Source organism: Vipera ursinii (genome assembly GCF_947247035.1).
Source record: "Vipera ursinii genome assembly, chromosome: 1".
Lineage (NCBI taxonomy): Eukaryota > Metazoa > Chordata > Lepidosauria > Squamata > Viperidae > Vipera > Vipera ursinii.
The window spans coordinates 242,722,428-242,744,671 of record NC_139512.1 but is presented as its reverse complement, the minus strand read 5'-3'; the positions used below and the strand labels follow the sequence as shown (position 1 = coordinate 242,744,671).

The window sequence follows — 22,244 nt, the reverse complement described above, 5'->3', positions numbered from 1 at the left end:
TTATCTGCCATTCTGTAATTCAAATTCAGTTCAGTCAAGAGAAGAGTACTGTACTGTTGTTGTTGTTAGCTGCGAAGTCGTGTCCGACTCATTGCGACCCTATGGACAACGTTCCTCCAGGCCTTATAAACTCCAGTGATGTGAGCAGAGAACTGGTACACAATTTGCATATCCCAAAATGAATCTACTTAATTCATTAGAATACTGTAGTCCACAATTCAATAATTACATTTCTAACAATTACAATTCAACAATTACATTTACAGAGGGGAGAGCTGTTTCTCTACTTCTAGCATGCCTTGCTTCATTTGTATTTATAAGGGAATATATACCAATAGGGAAAAAATAGGCCATTTTTGTGTCAACTGTTCTCCATGTGTCTGGATTTATTTCTACGGTTGTTTGGGGAGCTTTTATTCTACTTCAATCATATGATTCCAAGTGGTGTATCGCTGCATCCCCAATGCCTGTAATGTACAATATTACAGCAAATTCAAGAAATTCTAATCCATAAGTGGATTTCATACTTGGGCTAATGGTGCTATTGCTCATTACAAATGCAACCTTTCCATTGCCCAAGTTCCAGCAGCTTCTTAAATACTGCCAACCTTCTACCTAGTGAATATTTCACAAACGGGGAGCTTCTATAGAAAAGAAAAATGGTCCTGTCTCTTCTCTTCACACTTTGGAAAAGATAGGGACTCTCAGGAAGTGCTCTGCAGGCACACCTTGATCCTTCAGTTTCACGATGGAATAAAGGAAAGCAAGGGTCCAAGCTATGTTGGATTTTTGAAGATGGTAACCCATCCGGAAGCCAACCGGCAAGCAATTATAGCTCTGGTAGCATTGGTGTCATATGGGACCTCACAAATTCTAAGTAAAAAAGCTGGAGCAAAGCCCTGTGCCATGCTTCAGCAGGTCTAAAAATAACTGTGTTTGGGTTCACACGACAGGAAGAAGTCATGGTTTACTAACTGCAATCGCTGGACTTGACAAAACCAAACACGGTCATGGTCAAGTTAAGTTAGTATATGTGTAGTGTAATACACCTGTGTACTGTTTCGGTTCTGTATGAGGGAAATAAGAGGAACTAAGCCAAAATACCCGGCTGAGAGAAGGTACACGGTATTCTGTTTCTTTAAAAGTTACATGGAAACCAAATTGAGAAGAAAGACATTAAGGGCTGCCGCCACGTCAAGAGAACTTCCGGACGGTTGCGGCGGCGGCGGCGGCCGGCGGCGGCCAAGCTTACGAGGCCGCCGGGAAGCGAGGGAGTGAGTGGGGAGGGAGCCCGGCTAGTTCCTCCTTTCGCCTGACCTGCCTCCGGCGCTGTTGTCGCGGCGAAGCGCCTTACGTGGCTGGATCGCTTCGCTCCGCCGGGCGGAGGAAGGCATCCCAGGCAGGCTCCATCATGGAGGCTCGCTACAATCTCAAAAGCCCGGGTGAGTAGCCAAGGAAGGGGCGCGGGGGAGGGGGGGGTGGAAAGGCGGGCGGTTAAGGCAGCAGAAGTCTTTTGCGGGAGGCGGCTGCCTGGCTGACAGCGCGGGCGGCAGCCGCCACGCCAGCCCGAGGCTTTGTTCTGTGGCTAGGCCGGAGCCGGAGGGGGGGGGGGACTTTCGTTTACATCGCTCCCGTAGGGTACTTGAAGGGGGGGGTCTCTTCTGAGCTCTCAGGGTCCGCTGCTCCGGCGTTTCCCCACCAGGATCTTTGCTCAGCCCCAAGGGACGGGGCTTGTATTTCTGTCTCTGGCTGCCGACTTCCCTAAGAGGCAGTGAGAGTTGCTGGAGAGCCCCGGAATCCATCGGGGCGGATGATGATGATGGGAGGGTTGCGGGACGGGGACTTTCACTTTCCTTCTTGGATCTAACTTCTGTTATTGATATCGTGTATATAATATACAGCGTGTATGGGTGTGTATACCCGTCGTATCTTAAAAAAGGCTTAAAACGAAAGACGTATTTCAAAGAGTCTTGAAGAATAAAAGGCATGGTTATGCAAGGTTGCACCATCAATTCCACTGCCAAATGTTAGAGGATATTAATTGAGTGGATGTACTTGTTATTCAATGGGGCATGTGTAATTTACTCAGCTTTTTCTTTTTTTTCTTTTTTTAGTAAGTCAGTGCAGTCTTGTCAAAAGGTAACCCGGCAGACTTAACGGTTTTATCCAGATGTAAAATTTCTGGATTGTTGTGGTGGTGGTTTTTCATTGTTTACTTGAAGAATTGCAATGTCATATTTAGGATGTCTTCCTATTGAGTATTTTATTTCGGGAAAGTCCTATGAATATCATGTCAGTGATTATTTAAATGTTCTTTGACTTTAGTGTTATCTATCTTCTGTCCCCCTTCTTCCCTGCCTCTCTCCTTTTTAGTTCCCTGAAGACACAAGGACAGATGCTACATCCAGAACTTCTGAATATTCCAGCTATTCAGTTTCCTTTTTTGAACTCTCCTATAAAATATAATATTCAACAATGACATAACTTCTTTTGCAACCAAAACTGTCATAATAGGACAGGTAGAAATCAGATCTGGCAGATTAAGAATGGTCTCGGGAGAGTATGTGTTCAGATTTTATTTGCTAGAAGAGTGAACATTGCTTTTCATACCTCTCTGTTCTCAGAATAAATGTTATCATATGACTATGCATCCACAGAAAAATATTCCATCTGCTCTGAGTAGAAAAAATAGTCTTAATAGAAAAGGAGAAAAATATGTAAAGCCAAGATGCTATTAACAGGATTGAATTTTACCATAATTATCGCTGCCCACTAACATTTTCCAACTAGACCTACCCATGTTAAAGCTGCCCTGGAATATGCCTGTCTGATAATACCATCAGGTATTAATTGTGCATAGAAATAATCTCTGGTAATTGTTACACATCTAGCCAAGTTAGAAATGCAGAATTCGATTAGCCCTCAGTGTTACGCACTATCCATAAAAGTGAAGGAAGTTTACACTCCCACAAATGTAATGTTAAAAAGGAAAGAAAACTCAATTAGCTATATATATAGTATAATAGAGCCAGTTTGGTCTAGGGCAGACATGTCAAACACAAGGCCCGGGGGCCAGATCCGGCCCGCGAAGTGGTTTCATGCGGGAACAGGGTTTCATCCTGGAAACAGGGAGGGAACGGCCCCTACTGCCTTGGCCCTGGCCCAGAGACCCTCCTGCCAGAGACCCTCAGATCTGTCCCACTCCTGCCCAGGCCCCCATAGGCACCCTTGATGTGAACGATGTAGAGCTGGCCACGCCCACCCAGTAGGCCAAACCCACCCAGTAGGCCACGCCCACCCGGCCCCCTGAGGGCAACCGCAATGCTGATGCGGCCCTCAATGAAATTGAGTTTGACACCCCTGCTCTAGGGGTTAAGGCTCCAGCCTAGAAACCAGGAGACTGTTCTAGTCCCATCTTGGGCCTGAAAGCCAGCTGGGTGATTTTGATTCTGTCTGAGTGATGCAACAGGCTGGAGAACTTTGTTTTTTGAGCTTGGTTTCCATGTCTTTTGTTTGAGAGTGAGTAGCTCTGTCAACAGTCTATTTACATTAAGCAAGAGCAAAATATACGGCCTACCTTTTTTAAAAAATGGGCATTTGTTTCACAAACACTTTGTAACTATCCAGGAAAAAAAAGTCTTAAGGTCAGCGCATAGCTGAAAAAGGGAAAATTCTATCTTGGGACCCATTAGAAAAAGGATTGAAAACAAAAGTGAAATCTTTGTAATATTCTTATACAAATGTATGTCTTTTCATGTCTAGAATACTATGTACAGTACTGGCCACCGCATTACTGAATTAGAAAATGTGCAAAAGAGGGCAGTCAAAAAGTCAGCTGGAGCATTTTGTTTATAAGACAAAGCTTAGAACATTTGGGACACTCTGCTTTGGAAAAAAAGTAACTAGAGGGACATGATAGAGATGTAGGAACGCATGAGGAAATTGGACAGGGAAACATTTTTCTCTCTTTCTCGAAACTCTGATCATCCAGTGAAGTTGCCTGGAAAATTTAGTACAGACTAATGTACTCTTTCACACATTGTATTATTAACTTGTGGAATTCATTGTCACAAGGTACGGTGATTGTGTAGATAGAACATGAGTGTCTTAACATTTTGGCTTGTCTGGGCCGCATTAACCAAAGAGGAATTGTCTTGGGCCACATATAAAATATATGTAGTAAAATATATAACTGCATATATTGTTAAATGTTAAAAGTTTATGTTCTTGTGGGGCCGCATTACCAGCTGCCCAGGACCGCATGTAGCCCATGGGTTAGACACCTGATGTAGAAAGTAAAGAGGATGATCTTGATGAGACAAGGAAGTTCCGTTATCAAGGCAGCAAGTAGGCAAAAATTGCAGAAGCCCAGATAATGATGGAAGGTTGCAAAACCATCTTAGAAAAGCACTCACTTAATTCATATGAATATAAAAGAGGGAAGGGGGAAAATACATTCAGACTTGCAAGTTTCTGTGACTGTAACCAATCTTAAAAAAAAGTAGTTTTGGGCTACGTGGCATCTATTTCTTAATCTGGTCTACATGACATGACATGACATTACAGTTTGTTGAACATTCATTATGTTGCCTTACTTAAGTATACATTTAGATTCAAGATTCAAAGCTCCAAAGAACAGTGTCATTAGTTCTGTGTATTCGGAGAGCTTTGAACAGGTGTTTCTTCCTCATCCCACACTTTAACCTTGTCTTGAAACTGGAAGACTGCCATTGTGTAATACCAAATCAGGTTTGCAGTTGTCATGCCCAAGCTTTTGAATATATGCTACCAAAACCAGCTCAAGGAAAAAAGATTCTGAAATAAAATGTGATGATCCATAATTAATACATTTTAATAAATTAATTATTATTAAAATAAAACCTAAAATAATATGTAGAAAATTCAGAGTTATTAGACCTGTCATACATACCTATAATTCTGGTTATTTGGAGTTCCTTGAAAAGTCTCCTTTAGATTGATCTTGTTCCTGGTGGCTTCATGAATATTTTTTTTTTGCAACAGTATGGGCATGGTTTGTCATTACCTTCTTTGGAATATTCTGGAATATTTTTGGGACTTCCTAGTTTAGTCTATAGTCCTCATTCATGTATTAACTAAATCTGATCCTGCTTAGCTTGAACCTAGAATGGCTTAGTCAGCCATGGCCACTTCCTATGACAAAACTCCCTTATGCTTTTACAAATATTGTGTCAATTTCTTTGATTAATAACTGACCCCAATGAACGCTATTGTATCTGAAAAGTATTTGAGCCAAGGTCTAAATAGAATTAAGAAAAATGTGTTTGCATAGTTATGGCGAGGATCCATTAAGCTTAGCTTTTCTTTCCAGATTCACCTAGCATTTCTCAAGACTTCTCCATAAACCTTATCCCCAAAGACTGGACAGCAATTACATTCAGTTTAATTGTAGCATGTATCATTCCCCAGAAAGGAAAATTTGATATTTCCTTCATGCATCTTTTTCCTAAGTTCTTGGGATTCTAATTCCTGTGACAGGACATCATTTTCATTCCATTTACTTCATGCTGAATATGATTCACCTCCCTCCCTCCCTTCCTTTTTCATTTACAACAATAAAAATACCACTTACATCAGACATGTCAAACTCGTGATGTCACGTGACGTTGTGCAGCGTATCGGGATGATTTTGCCATTGCCGGCAATGGGGTGGGCACGGCTTCTTCATGACGCATCCGGCCCATGGGCCAGCAGTTTGACACCCCTGACCTACATGATTATTTATTTATTTATTTATTTATTTCGATTTATATACCGCCCTTTACCCGAGGGACTCAGGGGGGTTTACAGGGCAAATTAAAACAATACAATAAATACGGGTTAAAATTAAATTAAATAGCCCCAAAATAATTAAAAATTGAAACCTTAACCCCAAACCCTCAGTCCAGGCCGGCAAGCTTGAATAGCCAAGTTTTTAGGTCCTGGCGAAACGAGTGTAGGTCGGGGGCCATCCGGAGTTCCACAGGCAGCTGATTCCAAAGGGCAGGCGCACCCACAGAGAACACTCTCCCCCTGGGGGCCGCCAGCCGGCACTCCCTGACCGGCGGCACCCTGAGGAGGCCGTCCCTGTGGGAGCACACAGGACGATGGGAAGTTGATGCTGGCAGCAGGTGCTCCTGAAGATAGTCCGGACCCATGCCATTTAGGGCTTTATAGGTCATCACCAGCACCTTGAATCTCACCCGGAGGGCAACTGGAAGCCAATGCAGCTCGCGGAGAAGAGGCGTTTCATGGGAGTATCGGGAAACCCCCATCACAACTCGCACGGCCGCATTTGCTGATTAGCAAACTTGGAAACATTAAAATGTTTCCTTTGTAGATTAGTCTGAATCCAATTACTGAAACAAATAAAAGCTTCCAAATTACATTTATTTTCGGATGTTCTATTGCCCTTCAGGACATGAATATTTCTTTTTCTCCATTAAATAACTAGAGTATAATATTTAATATTATCATACTTTAAGTTCAAGTTTATCTCTTTCTGAACATGACATTTGAGAGACAAATGTACATTTTGGAACTTCTTTATCATTAAGTGTTGGGGATAAGTTTTGATGTGCTCAGCCAATAGTTAGTAATAGTCATATATTGTTGTTTTTTCCTTCCAGCTGTAAAACGTTTAATGAAAGAAGCTGCTGAACTGAAAGAGGCAACAGACCATTATCATGCACAGCCTTTAGAGGTTAGTGGATTCCTATTTTGTATGCAATTCATGGCTAAGGGATTTGAAGAAATTAAATTTAGGGAATTAAAAGTAGGCAAGCATGGACATTCTCTCTCTCTGAACCTCTTTTTAGTGCCCTCTCCCCATCTTCTTGTATCATAATTGTCAAAAATCAGCACAATGGCTGCTAACCATTTCTAATGAGAAGTAAACAGGTATAAGTCCTAAGAAAGGCTTTTGGTAGTTAAAAAAACAAAACAGTGTTCTGCCCAGCACAGAGAAAAAAAACTTGACCTCACCTATGTACAATATTGTTCAGTTTTATTGGTAACTATTGATAGCTTTGGTGCCCCAACCAATTTTGAGTATGGCCCTTAAACAAGTAGACCTAGAAAACAATGGTACAGATAGACCCCAATGAACAACTGTCCTGTTTAGCAACCACTTGAAGTTATGTCAGAGCTGAAAATGTAGTTGTTTAACCGTTGTCCTATTTACATCCATCACAGCATCCCATGGTCATGGGATTGCAATTTGCATGCCTTATAACAAGCAGAGTCATCAGAGAAAATGGCAGTAAAATTGGAAGACATGATCATGTCTCAACAGTCTGGTCACTTGCTTAGCAACTGAATGGGACTATTAAGTTGGGATATTAAAGTCAGATTGTTGATTCAAGGAATTAAACTTATGCCTATTTAACCATAATGATGGCAGTCAGGAAAATGTTACTTGACTTCAAATTTAATTTGGTGTATTTTTGAGTGAGAGTGGCTGTTTATATTTTCATTTTTTCTTTTGTAGGACAATCTTTTTGAGTGGCATTTCACTGTAAGAGGTCCTCCAGATTCAGAGTTTGATGGAGGAGTATATCATGGAAGAATAGTGCTGCCACCAGAATATCCTATGAAACCACCAAGTATTATTCTCTTAACGGTAACAAACTTCAGGTGTCAGCTAGAAAACCATAAAGGCTTTGTTAGATTATTCGATCATTGTTAAAAGTTTCAATTTCTTAATATGTAAAATGATTTTAAGAAAGAAAAAAAATGTATGTAATTGTTTTTTTCTAACCTTTCATTGTCAACACACAGCCATTAAGTTACACTTGATTTTTAGGATTAAGCTATAATCATTTTTTCCATCACTTGTATGATATCCACTGCATCGGGCATGGTTCTCAACAGTGACACCTCTATAAAATCAGCAGTAAAATCACCATAGCATAACAGGGTCATATGTTCATTTAACAGTTTAAAAAATAAATTAACCCTCTATTCCCTCAGTGAAACTAGCAGTTATCTGCTCTTTTATGCAGGGAGAATTGGAGATATTTGAAGAATTGATGGGGCATGGTAGCTATAGCATGCAGAGGAAAAATAATTTTAAAGTTCTTGGAAATGATTATCAGCAGCAAGTGGTGTTTGGGATTATTCCAGTTCTTTCCTTTTTTTGGTATTGAGAGTTTTAATAAATTAAAATAATAAACAGCATCCATTATTTAGGAAATCATAAGTAGTTTTTTATTTATGTATGCTGGAAAAGCAGTCTTAGCTTTTTCCCTCAGCCTGCCAATGGGATTGCTCGCTCACAACTTTTTCACACCAGCCTTTGCTAGCAGCCATTTCAGCTCATCAAGACAGTGACAACACTGAGGTGTTACCCCCCGTTGATAGGGCTCGCAACTTGGGCGGCGTCCTTGACTCCCGGCTCAATTTTGAAGACCATATAGGAGCCGTGACCAGGGGGGCTTTTGCCCAGGTTCGCCTGGTGCGCCAGTTGCGACCCTACCTGGACTGAGATGCCCTACGCACAATGACTCATGCGCTCGTGACCTCCCGTTTAGACTACTGCAACGCTCTCTACATGGGGCTGCCCTTGAGGACCACTCGGAGGCTTCAGCTGGTGCAGAATGCAGCCGCGCGAGTCGTGTTGGGGGTTTCCCGATACTCCCATGTAACACCTCTACTCCGCGAGCTGCATTGGCTCCCGGTTGCCTTCCGGGTGAGATTCAAGGTGCTGGTAATGACCTATAAAGCCCTAAATGGCATGGGTCCGGGATATCTGAGGGAACACCTGCTGCCAGCATCAAGTTCCCTTCGTCCAGTGCACTCCCACAGGGAGGGTCTTCTCAGGGTGCCGGCGGTAAAAGATTGCCGGCGGGTAACACCCACGGGGAGGGCCTTCTCAGTGGGTGCGCCTGCCCTCTGGAACCAGCTGCCCGTGGAGCTGAGGACTGCCCCCGACCTCCGTTCATTCCGCCGGGACCTGAAGACCTGGCTCTTCAAGCTCTCTGGCCCAGGCTGAGAATTTTAATTCTAAGTTTAATTGGGGTTTTTTACTTTTTCAGGGACTGTTATAATCTTTTTAATTGTTTTTAATTTTTGTATTTCTTGTTTTAATTACCCTGTTAACCGCCCTGAGTCCTTCGGGAAAGGGCGGTATACAAATCCAATTAAATAAAATAAATAAATAAATAAATAAACACACCTGCCCTTTAAGGCCACAGCTGAGCTGTTTTTTCTGCTTTTCCTTCATTTCCTATCTGGTTCACTTCAGCAAAACCACATCATGACATGCCTCAAAATCCACAGTGAGTAACGCTGAATCTTAGCTTTTAAAAAATGTGTGATGAAATTATTTTTTTGCCTTCTCAATTTGTTTTTTTTTAAGGCCAATGGTAGATTTGAAGTGGGAAAGAAAATTTGTTTAAGCATCTCAGGACATCATCCTGAAACATGGCAACCATCTTGGAGCAGTAAGTATCAACTTTTACTGGTAGTAAGGAAAGTTTGATAAAGAAGTAAATTTCTGCTGTTAAAAGACCATAGTACTTCAGTACAGCAGATTTTATAATATTCTCTCTCTCTCTCTCTCTCTCTCTCTCTCTCTCTCTCTCTCTCCCTCCCTCCCTCCCTCCCTCCCTCCCTCCCTCCCTCTCTCCCTCTCCCTCTCCCTCTCCCTCTCCTCCCTCTTTCTTTCTCTCCCTTATCAGATACTGATCAATTTTGCAATAAAGATACTGCTCCAGCATCATGTAAATGAGTCAGTTTGTGACTGGTCTTTGTGCATATGCTCAAAATGTGGGGCTGCATGGATAAAATGAGTTAGACCACTGCTATAAGTTATACTTGTGGACAAAAATGCCTTTTCCAAATTGCTCTGTAGCTTTGCCTTTTTTGTACCTTCTCTCTCTCTCTCCCCCCCCCCTTTCTCTCTGTGCATAATTATTAAAATTATTTTTATTACAGTAAGAACTGCGTTGCTTGCTATTATTGGATTTATGCCAACAAAAGGAGAAGGAGCCATAGGATCTTTAGATTACACACCTGAAGAAAGAAGAGCACTGGCTAAGAAGTATGAGTTACGTTTTGTGTGAAATAAAGAGTTATGCACAATTGTATTTCTGAATAAAAATATTATTTGATTTTGTAATTGATTTTCAGGTCTCTCGGTATCTGAGAGTATATTTTAAATCAAGGTAAACCTTTTGAGGGTTGAAAATTGCTTGTGAACATTAATCTGGGGGCTACCTGGTTGCGGGGGGGGGGGAATGGAGTAGCAGAAAATATATGTTCTTAGCCTTATCTTTTTTTTTAGCCTATGCTGATTCCTTTCAACTTACCTAGTTTTAAACCAAGTGTATAGTAAGTGTTTTGACTTATTATCCAAATCTTAGGCAGGTGAGGGACAACATAAGAAATCTTAGGCCAGCATAGATGATGCTTTTTTGCAGGCCACTAAATATGATTTTCATTTTGAGAACTTCTGGTAGAAATAGAGCATCTCCTTTCCTGTCTAACTTCTGATAGAGCAGAAGATTTTTTGCTATAATTTTTTTTTCTAGAAATTTTTCAGCAGATTTATTCCAGATACCCACTGGAATTCAACTTTTTCTTGACTATGAAATGGCAAAGGTCTTAGACTGTAGTCAGATTTAATCCCATGGTATCATAAGGCCAGAGGCTTCTACTGATGTGTGATAAGACCTGCTGCATTACTGTTGCTTCTAGAATTGCATATCACATTATATACTTACCCTGCAGTTAGGTTCGTCCCTATTTGTACTCTCAAGTTTTTGTTGCTATGGAATTTGGCAGAGCCTTTGATTCTGTTTTGGCTCTATTATTAGCTTCTTCAAGTATCTTAATACAGACGGTAACAGTACTAAAGCTGTTTTGGATGTAACTTTTCACTGGGCAAAACACTGCATCATAAGGCAACAATTTTTGAACTAAGGTAAGTTAATTTACCGAATGCATCCAAAATCTGGGACCCATGACTCCCATGGGATTGAAATTTGGCAAATTTGTGGTCACTTCAACACTGCCAACCCAGAGGTTCAGTAGACCAGTTTCGCCTAAGCCCTCTGGAGGTCTGGTAGACCGGCCCCTCCTTTTCAGCTGGAAGTCAGGTAGAATGGTTCCACCCAAGCTCTCCAGAGGCCAGGTAGATCAGTCTCAGCATCAGCTGCCATAGGGCAGTTAGCTGCAAGTCAAGCTATCTGGCGGTTCCTCCCATTCCTCCTGCTTTTTTGCCCTTGCTCATTCTGATTCTCTGCTTAGGCAAGGAATGTCTCTGAAAAGATGACCCCATAAGTCAAGCTGTCACTGTTGTGACTACAGCCACAACAGATGGCCTTGGGTTAGGCTGAAACAGGCAATAAGATTTGTCCTATGTTTGGGGCCTAGCAAGGTATTCTAAAATACTTAATAAACACTTAACATATATATATATTTCCTTGCCGTACATATATACATATATATTTTCTTGCCGTACTAATTTAAGGCTGAAATTCTGAATATATATACATATGTTCAGAATTTCAGCCTTAAATTAGTACGGCAAGAAAATTGATTTTGCACAATTATCTAATTGATCTAATAAATTGCTAGATAGGAAATGAAAATTTAATTAGTAAAATGAATAGCATCTGATCCTGATTTTTTTAAAAACTGGATCTATTTCTCTGAGAAGACAGTGGGGTGATGTGTTTGTTCTTTAATCATATTTTGTGATTTTTTTTCCTTTATAAAATAGAACTAGTCAATTACATGGTGTTCTTTATTTAATCCACAATGCTTAAGTCAAGAGCTGTGTTCAGGGGTTATCAATGTAAGCCAAGATTCAGGAAAAATGTGGTTTTCCTGTGAGCAGAGATTTTCCAGAAATGGAAAATTTACCAGGGTCAAAATTTTATTTCAGGTTGGTGGTAATTACACAATGTTTGCTTATTAAGCAATGGTTCTAAAAAATTAAAAGCCAAAAATACACTGTATATCATTTTTATTGCTTATTCCCTAACATTGTTGCCAGTTCTCCAACAAAGTATTTTTTCCCCATATCAAAGCTTTTGATTTCTTTGAATATAATGTTCAAATTCCATAAAATAGGCTGGATATTTTTTCACAGAAAATAATGTACTTTAAATATTTATGCAGTGTGTGGACTTTGAGAAAAGAGTGGTAATTCAGATCATACTGGTTTACATTTTCTGAATCTGTCAACGTGCAGTTCTTGGTACACATTACGTTTCTCTTTCCCTTTTCTTGATCATGGAAGCAGCTATTTTCCATGAAATGTGAAGGAACATCCTTGGTTTTCCTACCTAGTCAAGTCAGGGCAAGCAGTGATTTCTAACTCTAGCTGGGTAGGAGGAGAATAAAAGTAGACAAACAAGTCATAAAATAAGTTTGTTTAGCTGCCTCTGTGGGCAGAAAAACCAGATGGCAAGGTTGATGAAGAAGTATTCTTGCTTAGTATCTCATGCAATTGCACCCATTCAGTGGCCAGTCTTGTTTCAGAAGTAAATCCCATTGAGATAGTATTGCCATCTTAATTTACTGTTTGTCATAGTTATCTAACAATAACACCCTGTGATTGTTTAATGTTTTTAATTGTGTTCATACTTCAAATAAACCAACATTTGTTTTCCATATGATTTGTTGAACAGTTAGAATACTACAAATGACTGAAGCAGTCATGACTTCATCCTGGGTTACTCTCCTTCCTATTTTGCACCTTTGTAAATCAGTTAAAACTTAGGTGGGGCACAAAAACAAACCTAGATTAAGACTTACTCTGATATATGGGGATAAAATGAGTCTTTTCTGTCTAAATAGGTTTAATAAGATGGTAGGATGGGTGGGTGGAAAGTAGGAAGGAAAAGAGTGTTTCATCATTAAGTAGATAGCGAAATTTATTAGAAATGGATTGCTGTGCTTCTAAATTCTAAATGACTCTAAAAGTAGAAGTAAAGATGATAGCTTGTTTTCTACTTTTTACAATCTTAAACATCTGGGCAAACAATTATGCAGCAGATGCATAAACAGAACTACTCGTGGCAGTTGTCTGAGGAAAGATGTGATCTTCTGCCAGCTTGTATGCACTGCTGCATCCCCAACTAAGCCTTCCCAAACACACAATATAAGTCGTTTATCCAAGGTTAACGCTAAGCAAGGCTTAGTATAACATGCAACATGTTCCGTTGGGGCTTGCTGATTGTTAAATTAACATATGGTCTGCTATTATTCCCTAGGTCTCAAGATTTCTATTGTGAAGGATGTGGATCACTTATGAAAGAAGTCCTCTTACCATTAACTTCAGGGAGTGCGTCAAGCCAGGCTGACCAAGAAGCCAAGGAACTTGCCAGGCAAATCAATTTCAAGGTAAAATAACTATTTCTTCTTCTTTTCTCTTGATTACTTTGGTGCATAGGACAATCCTAGGGAGATGGATTAGTGCTATCCAGCAGACAATACCAGTCAAAGCAACAAACAACATAGATTAAAAGAGAAAGATGCTTCTGAAAGTCATTCTTCTATCTCTGCTTCATAGGATCCAAACCCTGCCTCCTTTCTTAGCTATATTTGATTTGAAAATTGAGAAATCTAGTATGTTTGGTGAAATATGTCAGGTCCCACACCAAAACCAGAATTTTAATTTTTCCTCATATTCCCTTTTTCTCTAACTCTATTCCAAATAATTCTCCAATGCTGAGGATCAAGCTGTGGCAGGTTTCAAGGAGGATAAGGAATCGCACCCATTTCTCATTTTTGTTAGACTATTTTTCATGCATTTAATTTGATGCACCCTATTGTTTTACAATTATAATTCTGCCAAAAGAGCGCTATGTGCCAATCTTTACAAAAACAATTCATTACCATTCTGTAGCGAGACTAACTTGCAAAGCAGGATTTTTAAGTGTTACTTTGGTTTCTTTTTTAAAAAACAATAAAATTTTGAGAAATGTACAGTTTTAATCAGAGTACCAGTGTGCCTTTAAGCATACTAATAGCTATCATAAAATCCCTTGGTAGTTTCAGAGCAATATCTCTATTGTGTTTTAAATAATAAAAATGGTGCCAACATGGCTATAGACCAGAACCTTATATGTAGCTGGAAATTCCATTACCTTGTTTTAAAAGTCCTGCAGCACCCTGTGTGTAGAGCTGAAACCCTCCACATGGTGTTTAGTGATGCAAGCATGTGGTGCTTGCCAGGTTCTGTGTTCTGTATGTGCATGCATATTCTGAAGAGCCTCCATGTCCTAGAAATGTCCTTATGACATTTCTGAAAAAATAAAAATGATGGGTGGCTGCAGCCCAGTGGTTACTTTAGAAGTGGATCCACTTTCCTAGAAGAAAAAAGATAACTGGGAAGGGCTTCTTCTAGGATGAAGAAAGAGTGGGGAGAATGGATTGCATTCTGGAAATTGGTGCATTATAACTGGTTGTAGGGGCACGATGGCTCAGTGGATAAAGACACTGAGTTTTGTCAGCTGCAAAGCTGACAGCTTGGGTTAGAGACCCAAGTGCCGTGCAACCAGGTGAGCTCACTGGAGTAATGTTTTCTTCCAATAAGAATGGAAAGCCATTATGTCGGCTGAGCTGGTAGTCAACTGGAGCTCAGCTCATTGCCACCTCCTAATGTCTAGCATCATTTATATTTTATGGATATGGTGTTTTTTTTGTTTGTTCTTGGAGGGATTTAATAAACTAAAAACTAAAAAGGACAACTTGATTTTTCTTTCTGTGTCATATTTCAATCAATCATCTATTCCAGAATTGCTTGCTGGGTTTAATAACATGGTGCCTAAGCAGAGATATGCTTCTTACAAAATGATAAATAATGTTTCAAGAAGAATGTATTACATCTGTTCCCATAATTGATTAGAATTTCAGTGTCCCTTTGATGTAATAATTTTGTGGTTTTTCTCATTTTGCTTAAGGCTGAAGGTAATTCATCTAGAAAATCTGTTACTGAACCTTTAGACATGTCAGAATTTAATCATCTTGGGAGTTCCCCTGACCATCAACAAGAAATTACAACTCCAGCATTCCAGGATACCATCACCAGTGAAATGGTGGGTATTTAATAAATTAGACCCAAACTTGGAAAAATCAAGCTAATACTGTTCAGGTGCAACTAGAAACCTATTTAAATACTGTGTTAGCATTTGATTAAAAGTGGGGGTTTCCATGGGATTGGATCAGGTATGTCAAAATGACAGGCATGACTGGATAATCAAATTCCTGCCCCTTTTTAACATCTATTCCACACAGGTTAAAAAAAGATGGGCCTTCAGTTCTGTTGCATTTACCATTTTGACATTATTGGCCCTCCCAATACCCTTGATTAAAACCATGAGGGTTTTTTTTGACATGGCTTTGCTTTTTCTGTCTCTTCTGTGCATCTAAAAGTAAGTGCCACTGAATTTATTGCAGCTCGCTTCTGAAGGTACTATTTGTAAATATTTGCGTTCAGCTTGTCATCACCTATAGTTCCTCATTATTTCTCTTCCACCTTCCCATCACTATCCATTTGTAATGTGTTTATAATCAGGTAAGAAAACTGTTTTCATTTGAGTGACTTATCCTTTTAGAATATACCTAGAAAAATGTTTTTGTCACCGCAGTAAGGACTTGTTCATAGACCCAACCTCAGATTAGCCCCAAGTTTTAATGATATACAGTACATAAGTAATGTGAGTTTTGCTTTGCTCTTTAATGATTTTCAGCATTTACTCTATTAAACATTGGGGAATTGTTACGTGTGTCTTCAGACTTGGTTTAATGTCAAGGTTCCGACAGACAGAGACAAATAAAGCAGAACTCCGAGGCTTGGAAATTCCTCAAAGAACATGTTTATTAGTTACAAAGTATCGACACATCAAAAGTGAAACCAAGTCTGAAGACACATGTAACAGTTCCCCAATACAAAGTTAAGAAATCTCATCCCTAAGGCTATGCAAGCAACTACGTTCCCCAATACATCTTCTTGGCGGGCTTTTCATGAAACACCCAGCCTGCAGTCGAGGGAGCAGCTGATGACTAGCGAAGGACCTGGCAATTCCCCTCCCTCTTCCTTTCAATGTGTCAAGCAAAAATGAATAAGGAAGATGGCCACAGCCATGCTCATTTTTAAAGTTGACACTTTCTTTAGCAAATATAACTGCATAAAAAAAGATTAATTTTATCCATTTTAAATTACTGTGTTTTTTAATTATCACATATTAATACAACCAAGGAAAGCTGGTTATATAATCTTTCCACTTTGAAAGTAACTGAGACTTGCTGTTGATCCAGGACAGCTGCTGCTATGACTGCTGTAGATGCAATCTAAATTCACTGATAAATTGCAGACAAATCCCACTTAAGCTGTATGAGTGGGTGTATGGGTTTTTAGAGTTGATGGGCTACAGATTGATTACAAAAAATCATGTCAAATCACATCAAAGCATCTGTTCTTGGGTACAGAGTATTTTTCAGCTTTTTAAAAGATGGAGACATGCCAATAGCATATAGGCTTTCCCAGCAAAGTTTTCTTGATATGCAATTGCAGTTTCATGGCATTTGAATTCTTTTTCCCTTACAAGGCTCATCACTTTTGAATGTGTGGTATCATATGTGTTGCTCTTTTTTTCTCTTTTTGCAAACTGACCCATTGTGAACACCAAAAATAATCACATTTTATGTTAGAGGAAAAAAAGTAAGCAGAATGCTATTAACTTGCTTTAAGTGACAGCACTTAATCTTATTATTTTTTTGCCAGAGTTTTCAGAGTAAATATCATCCATAAACAAAAACGCTTGAATTTAACTTTGTTAGTTGCATATGATCGATCCTTAAAGTACATTAATATTTTAAAGGATCCCCTTGTGGATCTCTCTCTCTCCTCTTTTATTTGTCTTACATTAGGAAAGCAGCCTGTATTTGAAAACTGCATCATCTAAAGTTTTGAAATCTTTTTCCTTGTTAGTGTATTAGGCAGAACTAGGTGTTCTAAAGCTCAATACAACAGATATCCACAGGCATTTGAGCAAATTCATTACAATTTATAATGACATCACTACTGTATGTAAATGAGAGGATTTACATAATCTGCCACTGCCAACTCTCAAATGACTCACAGCAGTTTATAATAAGCATCAACATAAATAAAAGAATAAAATCAGCAAAATAACCATAGGCACCATTACTGTCACAATGACAAAGCAACAAACATCAAAGGTCCTGGGGACGACAGCATTAAAAAAACCACGCTGTAGTATATTTCATGCATAGCTGTAACAACTCTCATCTGCCTATATAGCTTTTTTGCATTCTGCATTAATTGGAGTCTCTAAATGAAACAGTTCAAAGTAAAGGATAGTTCAGAAGCCTTATTTAATCATTATGGGGACATGATTTACTGTTTGCATAGTCTCTTGCTTCAGTCATGGCTGCAGCTAACACGTCTGTTAAGCTGACTGACAGCCCCCTCAGCATTTGAGGCATCCATTTGTAAATTTAGCAGTCTAGCAGAACTCCCAGACCATAGTTCCTACCCCCCACATCCACAATTCCCAGTGACGCAAGCAAAGAGCCAGTACATTTCTGGACAAACAGCAATTCCAGTTAGATAGGATTCAGTTTCAGCTTTTTTTTTCATCTCACCCAGATTCAATGGACTCCAGAGAGTAGATCTGTTTTTTCCTAACTGGCAAAGGGTAGGAATGTACAGCTGGATATTATTGCCATACTTGGTGATGCCTTACATAATCTTTTATGTAGATATCCTCATGTAGATATTAAAAGAGTGGAGAGGATTGATACCTGCAGGAACCCACCAGGCCAATCTCTCCTCCATCTGTCGACTGGTGTTTGATTTCCACTTAGCAAATCAGTACCTCTCACTTATCAACCATGTAGGCAATCCAAATTAAATCCATATTCTGAAGAGGGTCTCCATCAGAAGAACTAGTGCCACTCGCTGGGTCTGGACCCTGATTAAGAGAGGTCTAAATAATTTGCTTCCTCTGGAGTGCTCTATAGCTGAAGCCTCTCCATCTACTCAACAGTTGTCTTTTAAAAGGGAAGGTTGGGAGCAGGGAGATACTTGTGTAATTTAACTGGATCCAGAAAAAGCCTCTTCAGTGCCAGCAGCTCCTTTAGGAAGCTGTCATCCCTTGCCAATTATCCTCTGCTTTTCTATGGACTTCCCAAAGGTCTTTGTGTTAAAATACAATTGATCCCGGGAACATTGTGCTGGGAACAATGAATACTAATAGATTCTGATTCTCGTTGGTAATATTATACGTATATAAATAATAGCTAACTCAAGCAAGATGAAGGCTTGTTGTTCTCCTTTTAAAGACTGGCCAAATAATTCTACCTAGGGCATTATGTTTTTCAGTTCTATTTTGCTGATTTGATTTTTCTCACTTTTAGTCTGGAAATCCAACCAACCCTTACTCTTCAAGTCAAGAAGAGCTCCATTCTCAACCTGCATCCAATAATTCTTCAGTGAGCCCTCGCCAAAGACCCATCCAGCACAGAAGAGTATCAGGGTCAGCCAACTTCAACCAGGTTCAGCAGCCAAGAGTCAACAGAAGCCACGTGGGATCAAATATGCTGATTCTCCTCCTTGTTTTAGCATTGGCAGCACTAGTTGTTAGACGCATATATCTAGCCAATGAGTATGTATTTGAATTATGAGATTCTCTCATTTTGAAGACCAGTGACTTGAATGTGTTATTGAAATGTTCTATGTTTGGTATGTTATGAGGATTGTTTACATACGATTACTTTTTTGTATTTTCTCATTTTAAAAGTGAATGCCAATGTACCTGATGAGGTATATTAATATTTTCAAGGAATAAACACTTTGATAGTGGTGAAAGTGTGGATGATTAACGATCTGTACAAACTGACAGATTACCCAAAATGTCTTTTGAGAATATTCTGCATCAGCAGGATATTTAAGGGTGAAGGGACTTACTGCATTGTTCACAAGCTTTGATGGGTACTTTTAACTGACAGAGTCCTAAAATTGTGTTCTATGCCAATATGGATTTATGGATAATTATTCAAAATAGCAGGACAATAAAGGTTTATTCATGACAGAGCTCCTTAAATTGAAATGCAGAAATGTTTGCATAGCAAATGTTATTGAAATAAAGGAAAGCTGGTAATATATAGTAAGCATGTTTCCTACCTTAAAATTTCAGGAAATGAAGTGCTGTAAATTGTGAGCATTTTCTTTAAAAAGTGGGGAGAACAGAATATAGTTTACTTTTAATTGTCCTGAACTTAGAATAATCTTTTGGAAGTTTTGAAGGCTACTTTTAAAATATTCAGTTGTGTATATTTTGTTTTTTTTAAGCTGAGAATTTGCAAAATTGTTATGTAATATTTACCCAAACTTTATTGATGATAACTTATTTCAGAAATATACATAATGCATTAATTGGTTGTTCCATGTGCCCATCATTAAAAAATAAAAATGCTTTTTGAAAACCCATCAACAAAGTTAGAATATTTTCATAAGTTTATCTAAGAAATGCTTCGGGAAAACCTAAGTTTAATTATTAGTTGAGCTTATCTAATTGCTTCATTCATTGAATCTGCAAGCAATTGATTCCAAGTAGGAGCTAGAGGTAGTGTTGTCAGCCCTTCAGAGTATAGATCAGGAAACTGATTCCACAGAAAGACTAGAATTCTCCTTTATTGAAATGGGCTCTAGTAACTGACCCTTGGAAGCTGGCTGTGCTTCCCCCCAATCTTTTTCCCAGGGAGGAGACAGCCTGACCGTCTTCCTACCGTGTTTCCCCCAAAATAAGACCAGGCCCACCCCCAAAAATCAAACTAGGGCTTATTTTCAGGATAGGTCTTACTTTCGGGGAAACACAGTAATACTACCTTTTCCCCCCAGGTATGAAGGAATACTTTCTGAATGTTTTTTTTTTTCAAGGCTGTCCCCTGGCTCTCTTTCTGCCATACCTCGGGATGCAGTCAGCTTCTAATTTCTGTAACCCTTCCCGATGGCAGTTTTGTCTTATTTTTCTTTTGCTTCCAAAAGAGGCAAAAGGTCTTATTTTTTTTTGGGGGGGGGGTTTGTCTTTTATACTCTCCTCTGGCAACGAGAGTCCCGCCCAGCCGGTCCACTTCTTCTACAGCCAAAGAGCAGCTTCATTCTGCAGCTGCATTCCGGCCTGCATTTTGCAGTCAGGCGTTTCCGGAAGGTCACTATAGCCTAGTACCGAGCTATGGATACCGTAGAAGAAGTGGGCTAGTGAGGAGGGGCCTGGTAAGTGGGTGTGGGGCATGTGGGGCAGGTCCAACCCCCTCCCCCCAGTTTGATTTTTAGGTATGTCTCGTCCTCAAACTAGGGCTTATTTTGGGGGTAGGGCTTATATTAGGCCCACCCCCAAAAATCAAACTAGGGCTTATTTTCAGGATAGGTCTTACTTTCGGGGAAACACAGTAATACTACCTTTTTTCCCCAGGTATGAAGGAATACTTTCTGAATGTTTTTTTTTCAAGGCTGTCCCCTGGCTCTCTTTCTGCCATACCTCGGGATGCAGTCAGCTTCTAATTTTTGTAACCCTTCCCGCTGGCAGTTTTGTCAAATAGCAACGATCAGGTCAGATGCACACACAATCATTTGTGGATAAGCAAGAAATCTCTTGAATTAAAATCAAAACAAGAGAATAATTAATAGCAGAAGGAAGTAGTTGCCAATGATTTTCCCATTTACAATTATCTGAAAGATTTTAAATGAATTAAAAGGCTTATAGTATGGACAAAGTTTGAAATACAATTATGAACTGATGGTGAACATACAATTGCTAAAATGTGCAAACTTCTGTTGAAATTTAAAGCAGGAAGAACTGGTTAAAGAACATACGATCAAGTGGGCTAAGAATGTTGGTTATAATACACAGATTGGTGGGAAAAGATGTGGCTAGAAGGATTGAAGATCAACCCTGACTCCTCTTTAGAAGGCCAGATCCTGAAGTTGAAAAAATACTTTGGCCACCTAATGAGAAGGAAGGACTCACTGGAGAAGAGCCTAATGCTGGGAAAGGTTGAGGGCAAGAGAAGAAGGGGACGACAGAGAATGAGGTGGCTGGATGGAGTCACTGAAGCAGTAGGCGTGAGCTTAAATGGACTCCAGAAGAAGGTAGAGGACAGGAAGGCCTGGAGGAACGTCCATGGGGTCACGATGGGTCAGACACGACTTCACAACTAACAACAGAAGGGTTGAAATGTATGTTATGATCTGAAACATAATTTTTATAAAATCTGTTTTGTTGGCACATGACGTCAGAGAAATTATCTAGAGCATATAAAAGCACTTCAAATGTATGTTGGAAATGTGGACATGAAGGGACATTATGTTTGGTAGTAAAAAGGTAAAGGTAAAAGGAGTCCCTGTGGATTTTACTCCACTAGTCGTTGCTGACTATAGGGAACTGTGCTCATGTCCATTTCAAGGCCATTGAGCCAGCACTGTCTGAAGACTTTTCACATTATGTGGCCAGCAAAACACCATGGAGCGCTGTTACCTTCCCACCAAAATGGTATCTGTTTATCTATTTGCGTTTGCATGCTTTCAAACTGCTAGGTTGGCAGGAGCTGGGGCAAGGACAGGAGCTCACCCTGTGGTGCAGGGCTCTGTTCTCAAACCTGCCTGCCAGTGTCTTAACCACTAAGCATCTTAACCACTGAGCCACCATGCCTCCAATTATGTTTAGTGGACATATTAAAAAAAACATTCTCGATTCAATTGTGTATTGATCTTTAAAATCCTCTAAATCAAAGTATGTATTTGAATTCAAATTCTTTTAGGGTTTTTTAAATATTTGGTGGACATGTAAAAAAACTAAAAACGTTGGGATTCAGATACATACTTTGATTTAGAGGATTTTAAAGATCAATCCTCAATTGAATCCAGAATTTATCCTTTTAGGAGGAAAAGATAAACAATTAGAAAAAAAGTTATGGAAGATTATTTCAATACAATCTTGAGGCAAGATTACTATATGCACAGAGATAGATTCAACATTACCCACTATGGAAGTTAATATTGGGAAATTTGATAGATTTTTCTGAAATGGATAAATTTTCTTCTTTGTTTAGAGAAAATATGTTATCTACATTTATTGGTAACTAGAAGCCTCTTACAGACTTTTTGCATAAAAATGAAAAAAATGAAAAAAAAAATGAGAAAAACCCCACCCAATTTATGGAATAGAAAAGAGTATTATGATGCAACT

At 39.4% G+C, this 22,244-nt stretch overlaps 1 protein-coding gene across 3 annotated transcripts; it reads left to right on the top strand.

Moving 5' to 3' along the window:
* The first annotated feature begins 1,221 nt into the window (after window positions 1-1,221).
* UBE2J1 (ubiquitin conjugating enzyme E2 J1) lies at window positions 1,222-19,484 on the top strand. Of its 3 annotated transcripts, XM_083348935.1 has the most exons (9): window positions 1,222-1,442; window positions 2,374-2,519; window positions 6,648-6,721; window positions 7,508-7,639; window positions 9,377-9,461; window positions 9,955-10,060; window positions 13,242-13,371; window positions 14,934-15,068; window positions 18,415-19,484. In XM_083348935.1, the coding sequence occupies exons 3-9, from the start codon at window positions 6,662-6,664 to the stop codon at window positions 18,679-18,681; spliced, it is 915 nt and encodes a 304-aa protein (XP_083205061.1). In that variant the 5' UTR covers window positions 1,222-1,442; window positions 2,374-2,519; window positions 6,648-6,661; the 3' UTR covers window positions 18,682-19,484. The 3 variants fall into 3 exon arrangements, with proteins under 3 accessions (XP_083205061.1, XP_083205059.1, XP_083205060.1); XM_083348933.1 differs by lacking the exon at window positions 2,374-2,519 and having other exon boundaries at window positions 1,276-1,442; XM_083348934.1 differs by lacking the exon at window positions 1,222-1,442 and having other exon boundaries at window positions 1,871-2,560.
* Window positions 19,485-22,244: the final 2,760 nt, after the last annotated feature.

What these genes read in the sequence shown, in the direction of transcription:
- UBE2J1 (XM_083348933.1), top strand. Translation starts at nt 1,412, where the DNA reads ATGGAGGCTCGCTACAATCTCAAAAGCCCGG. An exon ending in ATCATGCACAGCCTTTAGAG is followed by an intron (nt 6,722 to 7,507) that starts GTTAGTGGATTC and finishes TTTCTTTTGTAG; the next exon opens with GACAATCTTTTTGAGTGGCA. An exon ending in ATACCATCACCAGTGAAATG is followed by an intron (nt 15,069 to 18,414) that starts GTGGGTATTTAA and finishes TCTCACTTTTAG; the next exon opens with TCTGGAAATCCAACCAACCC.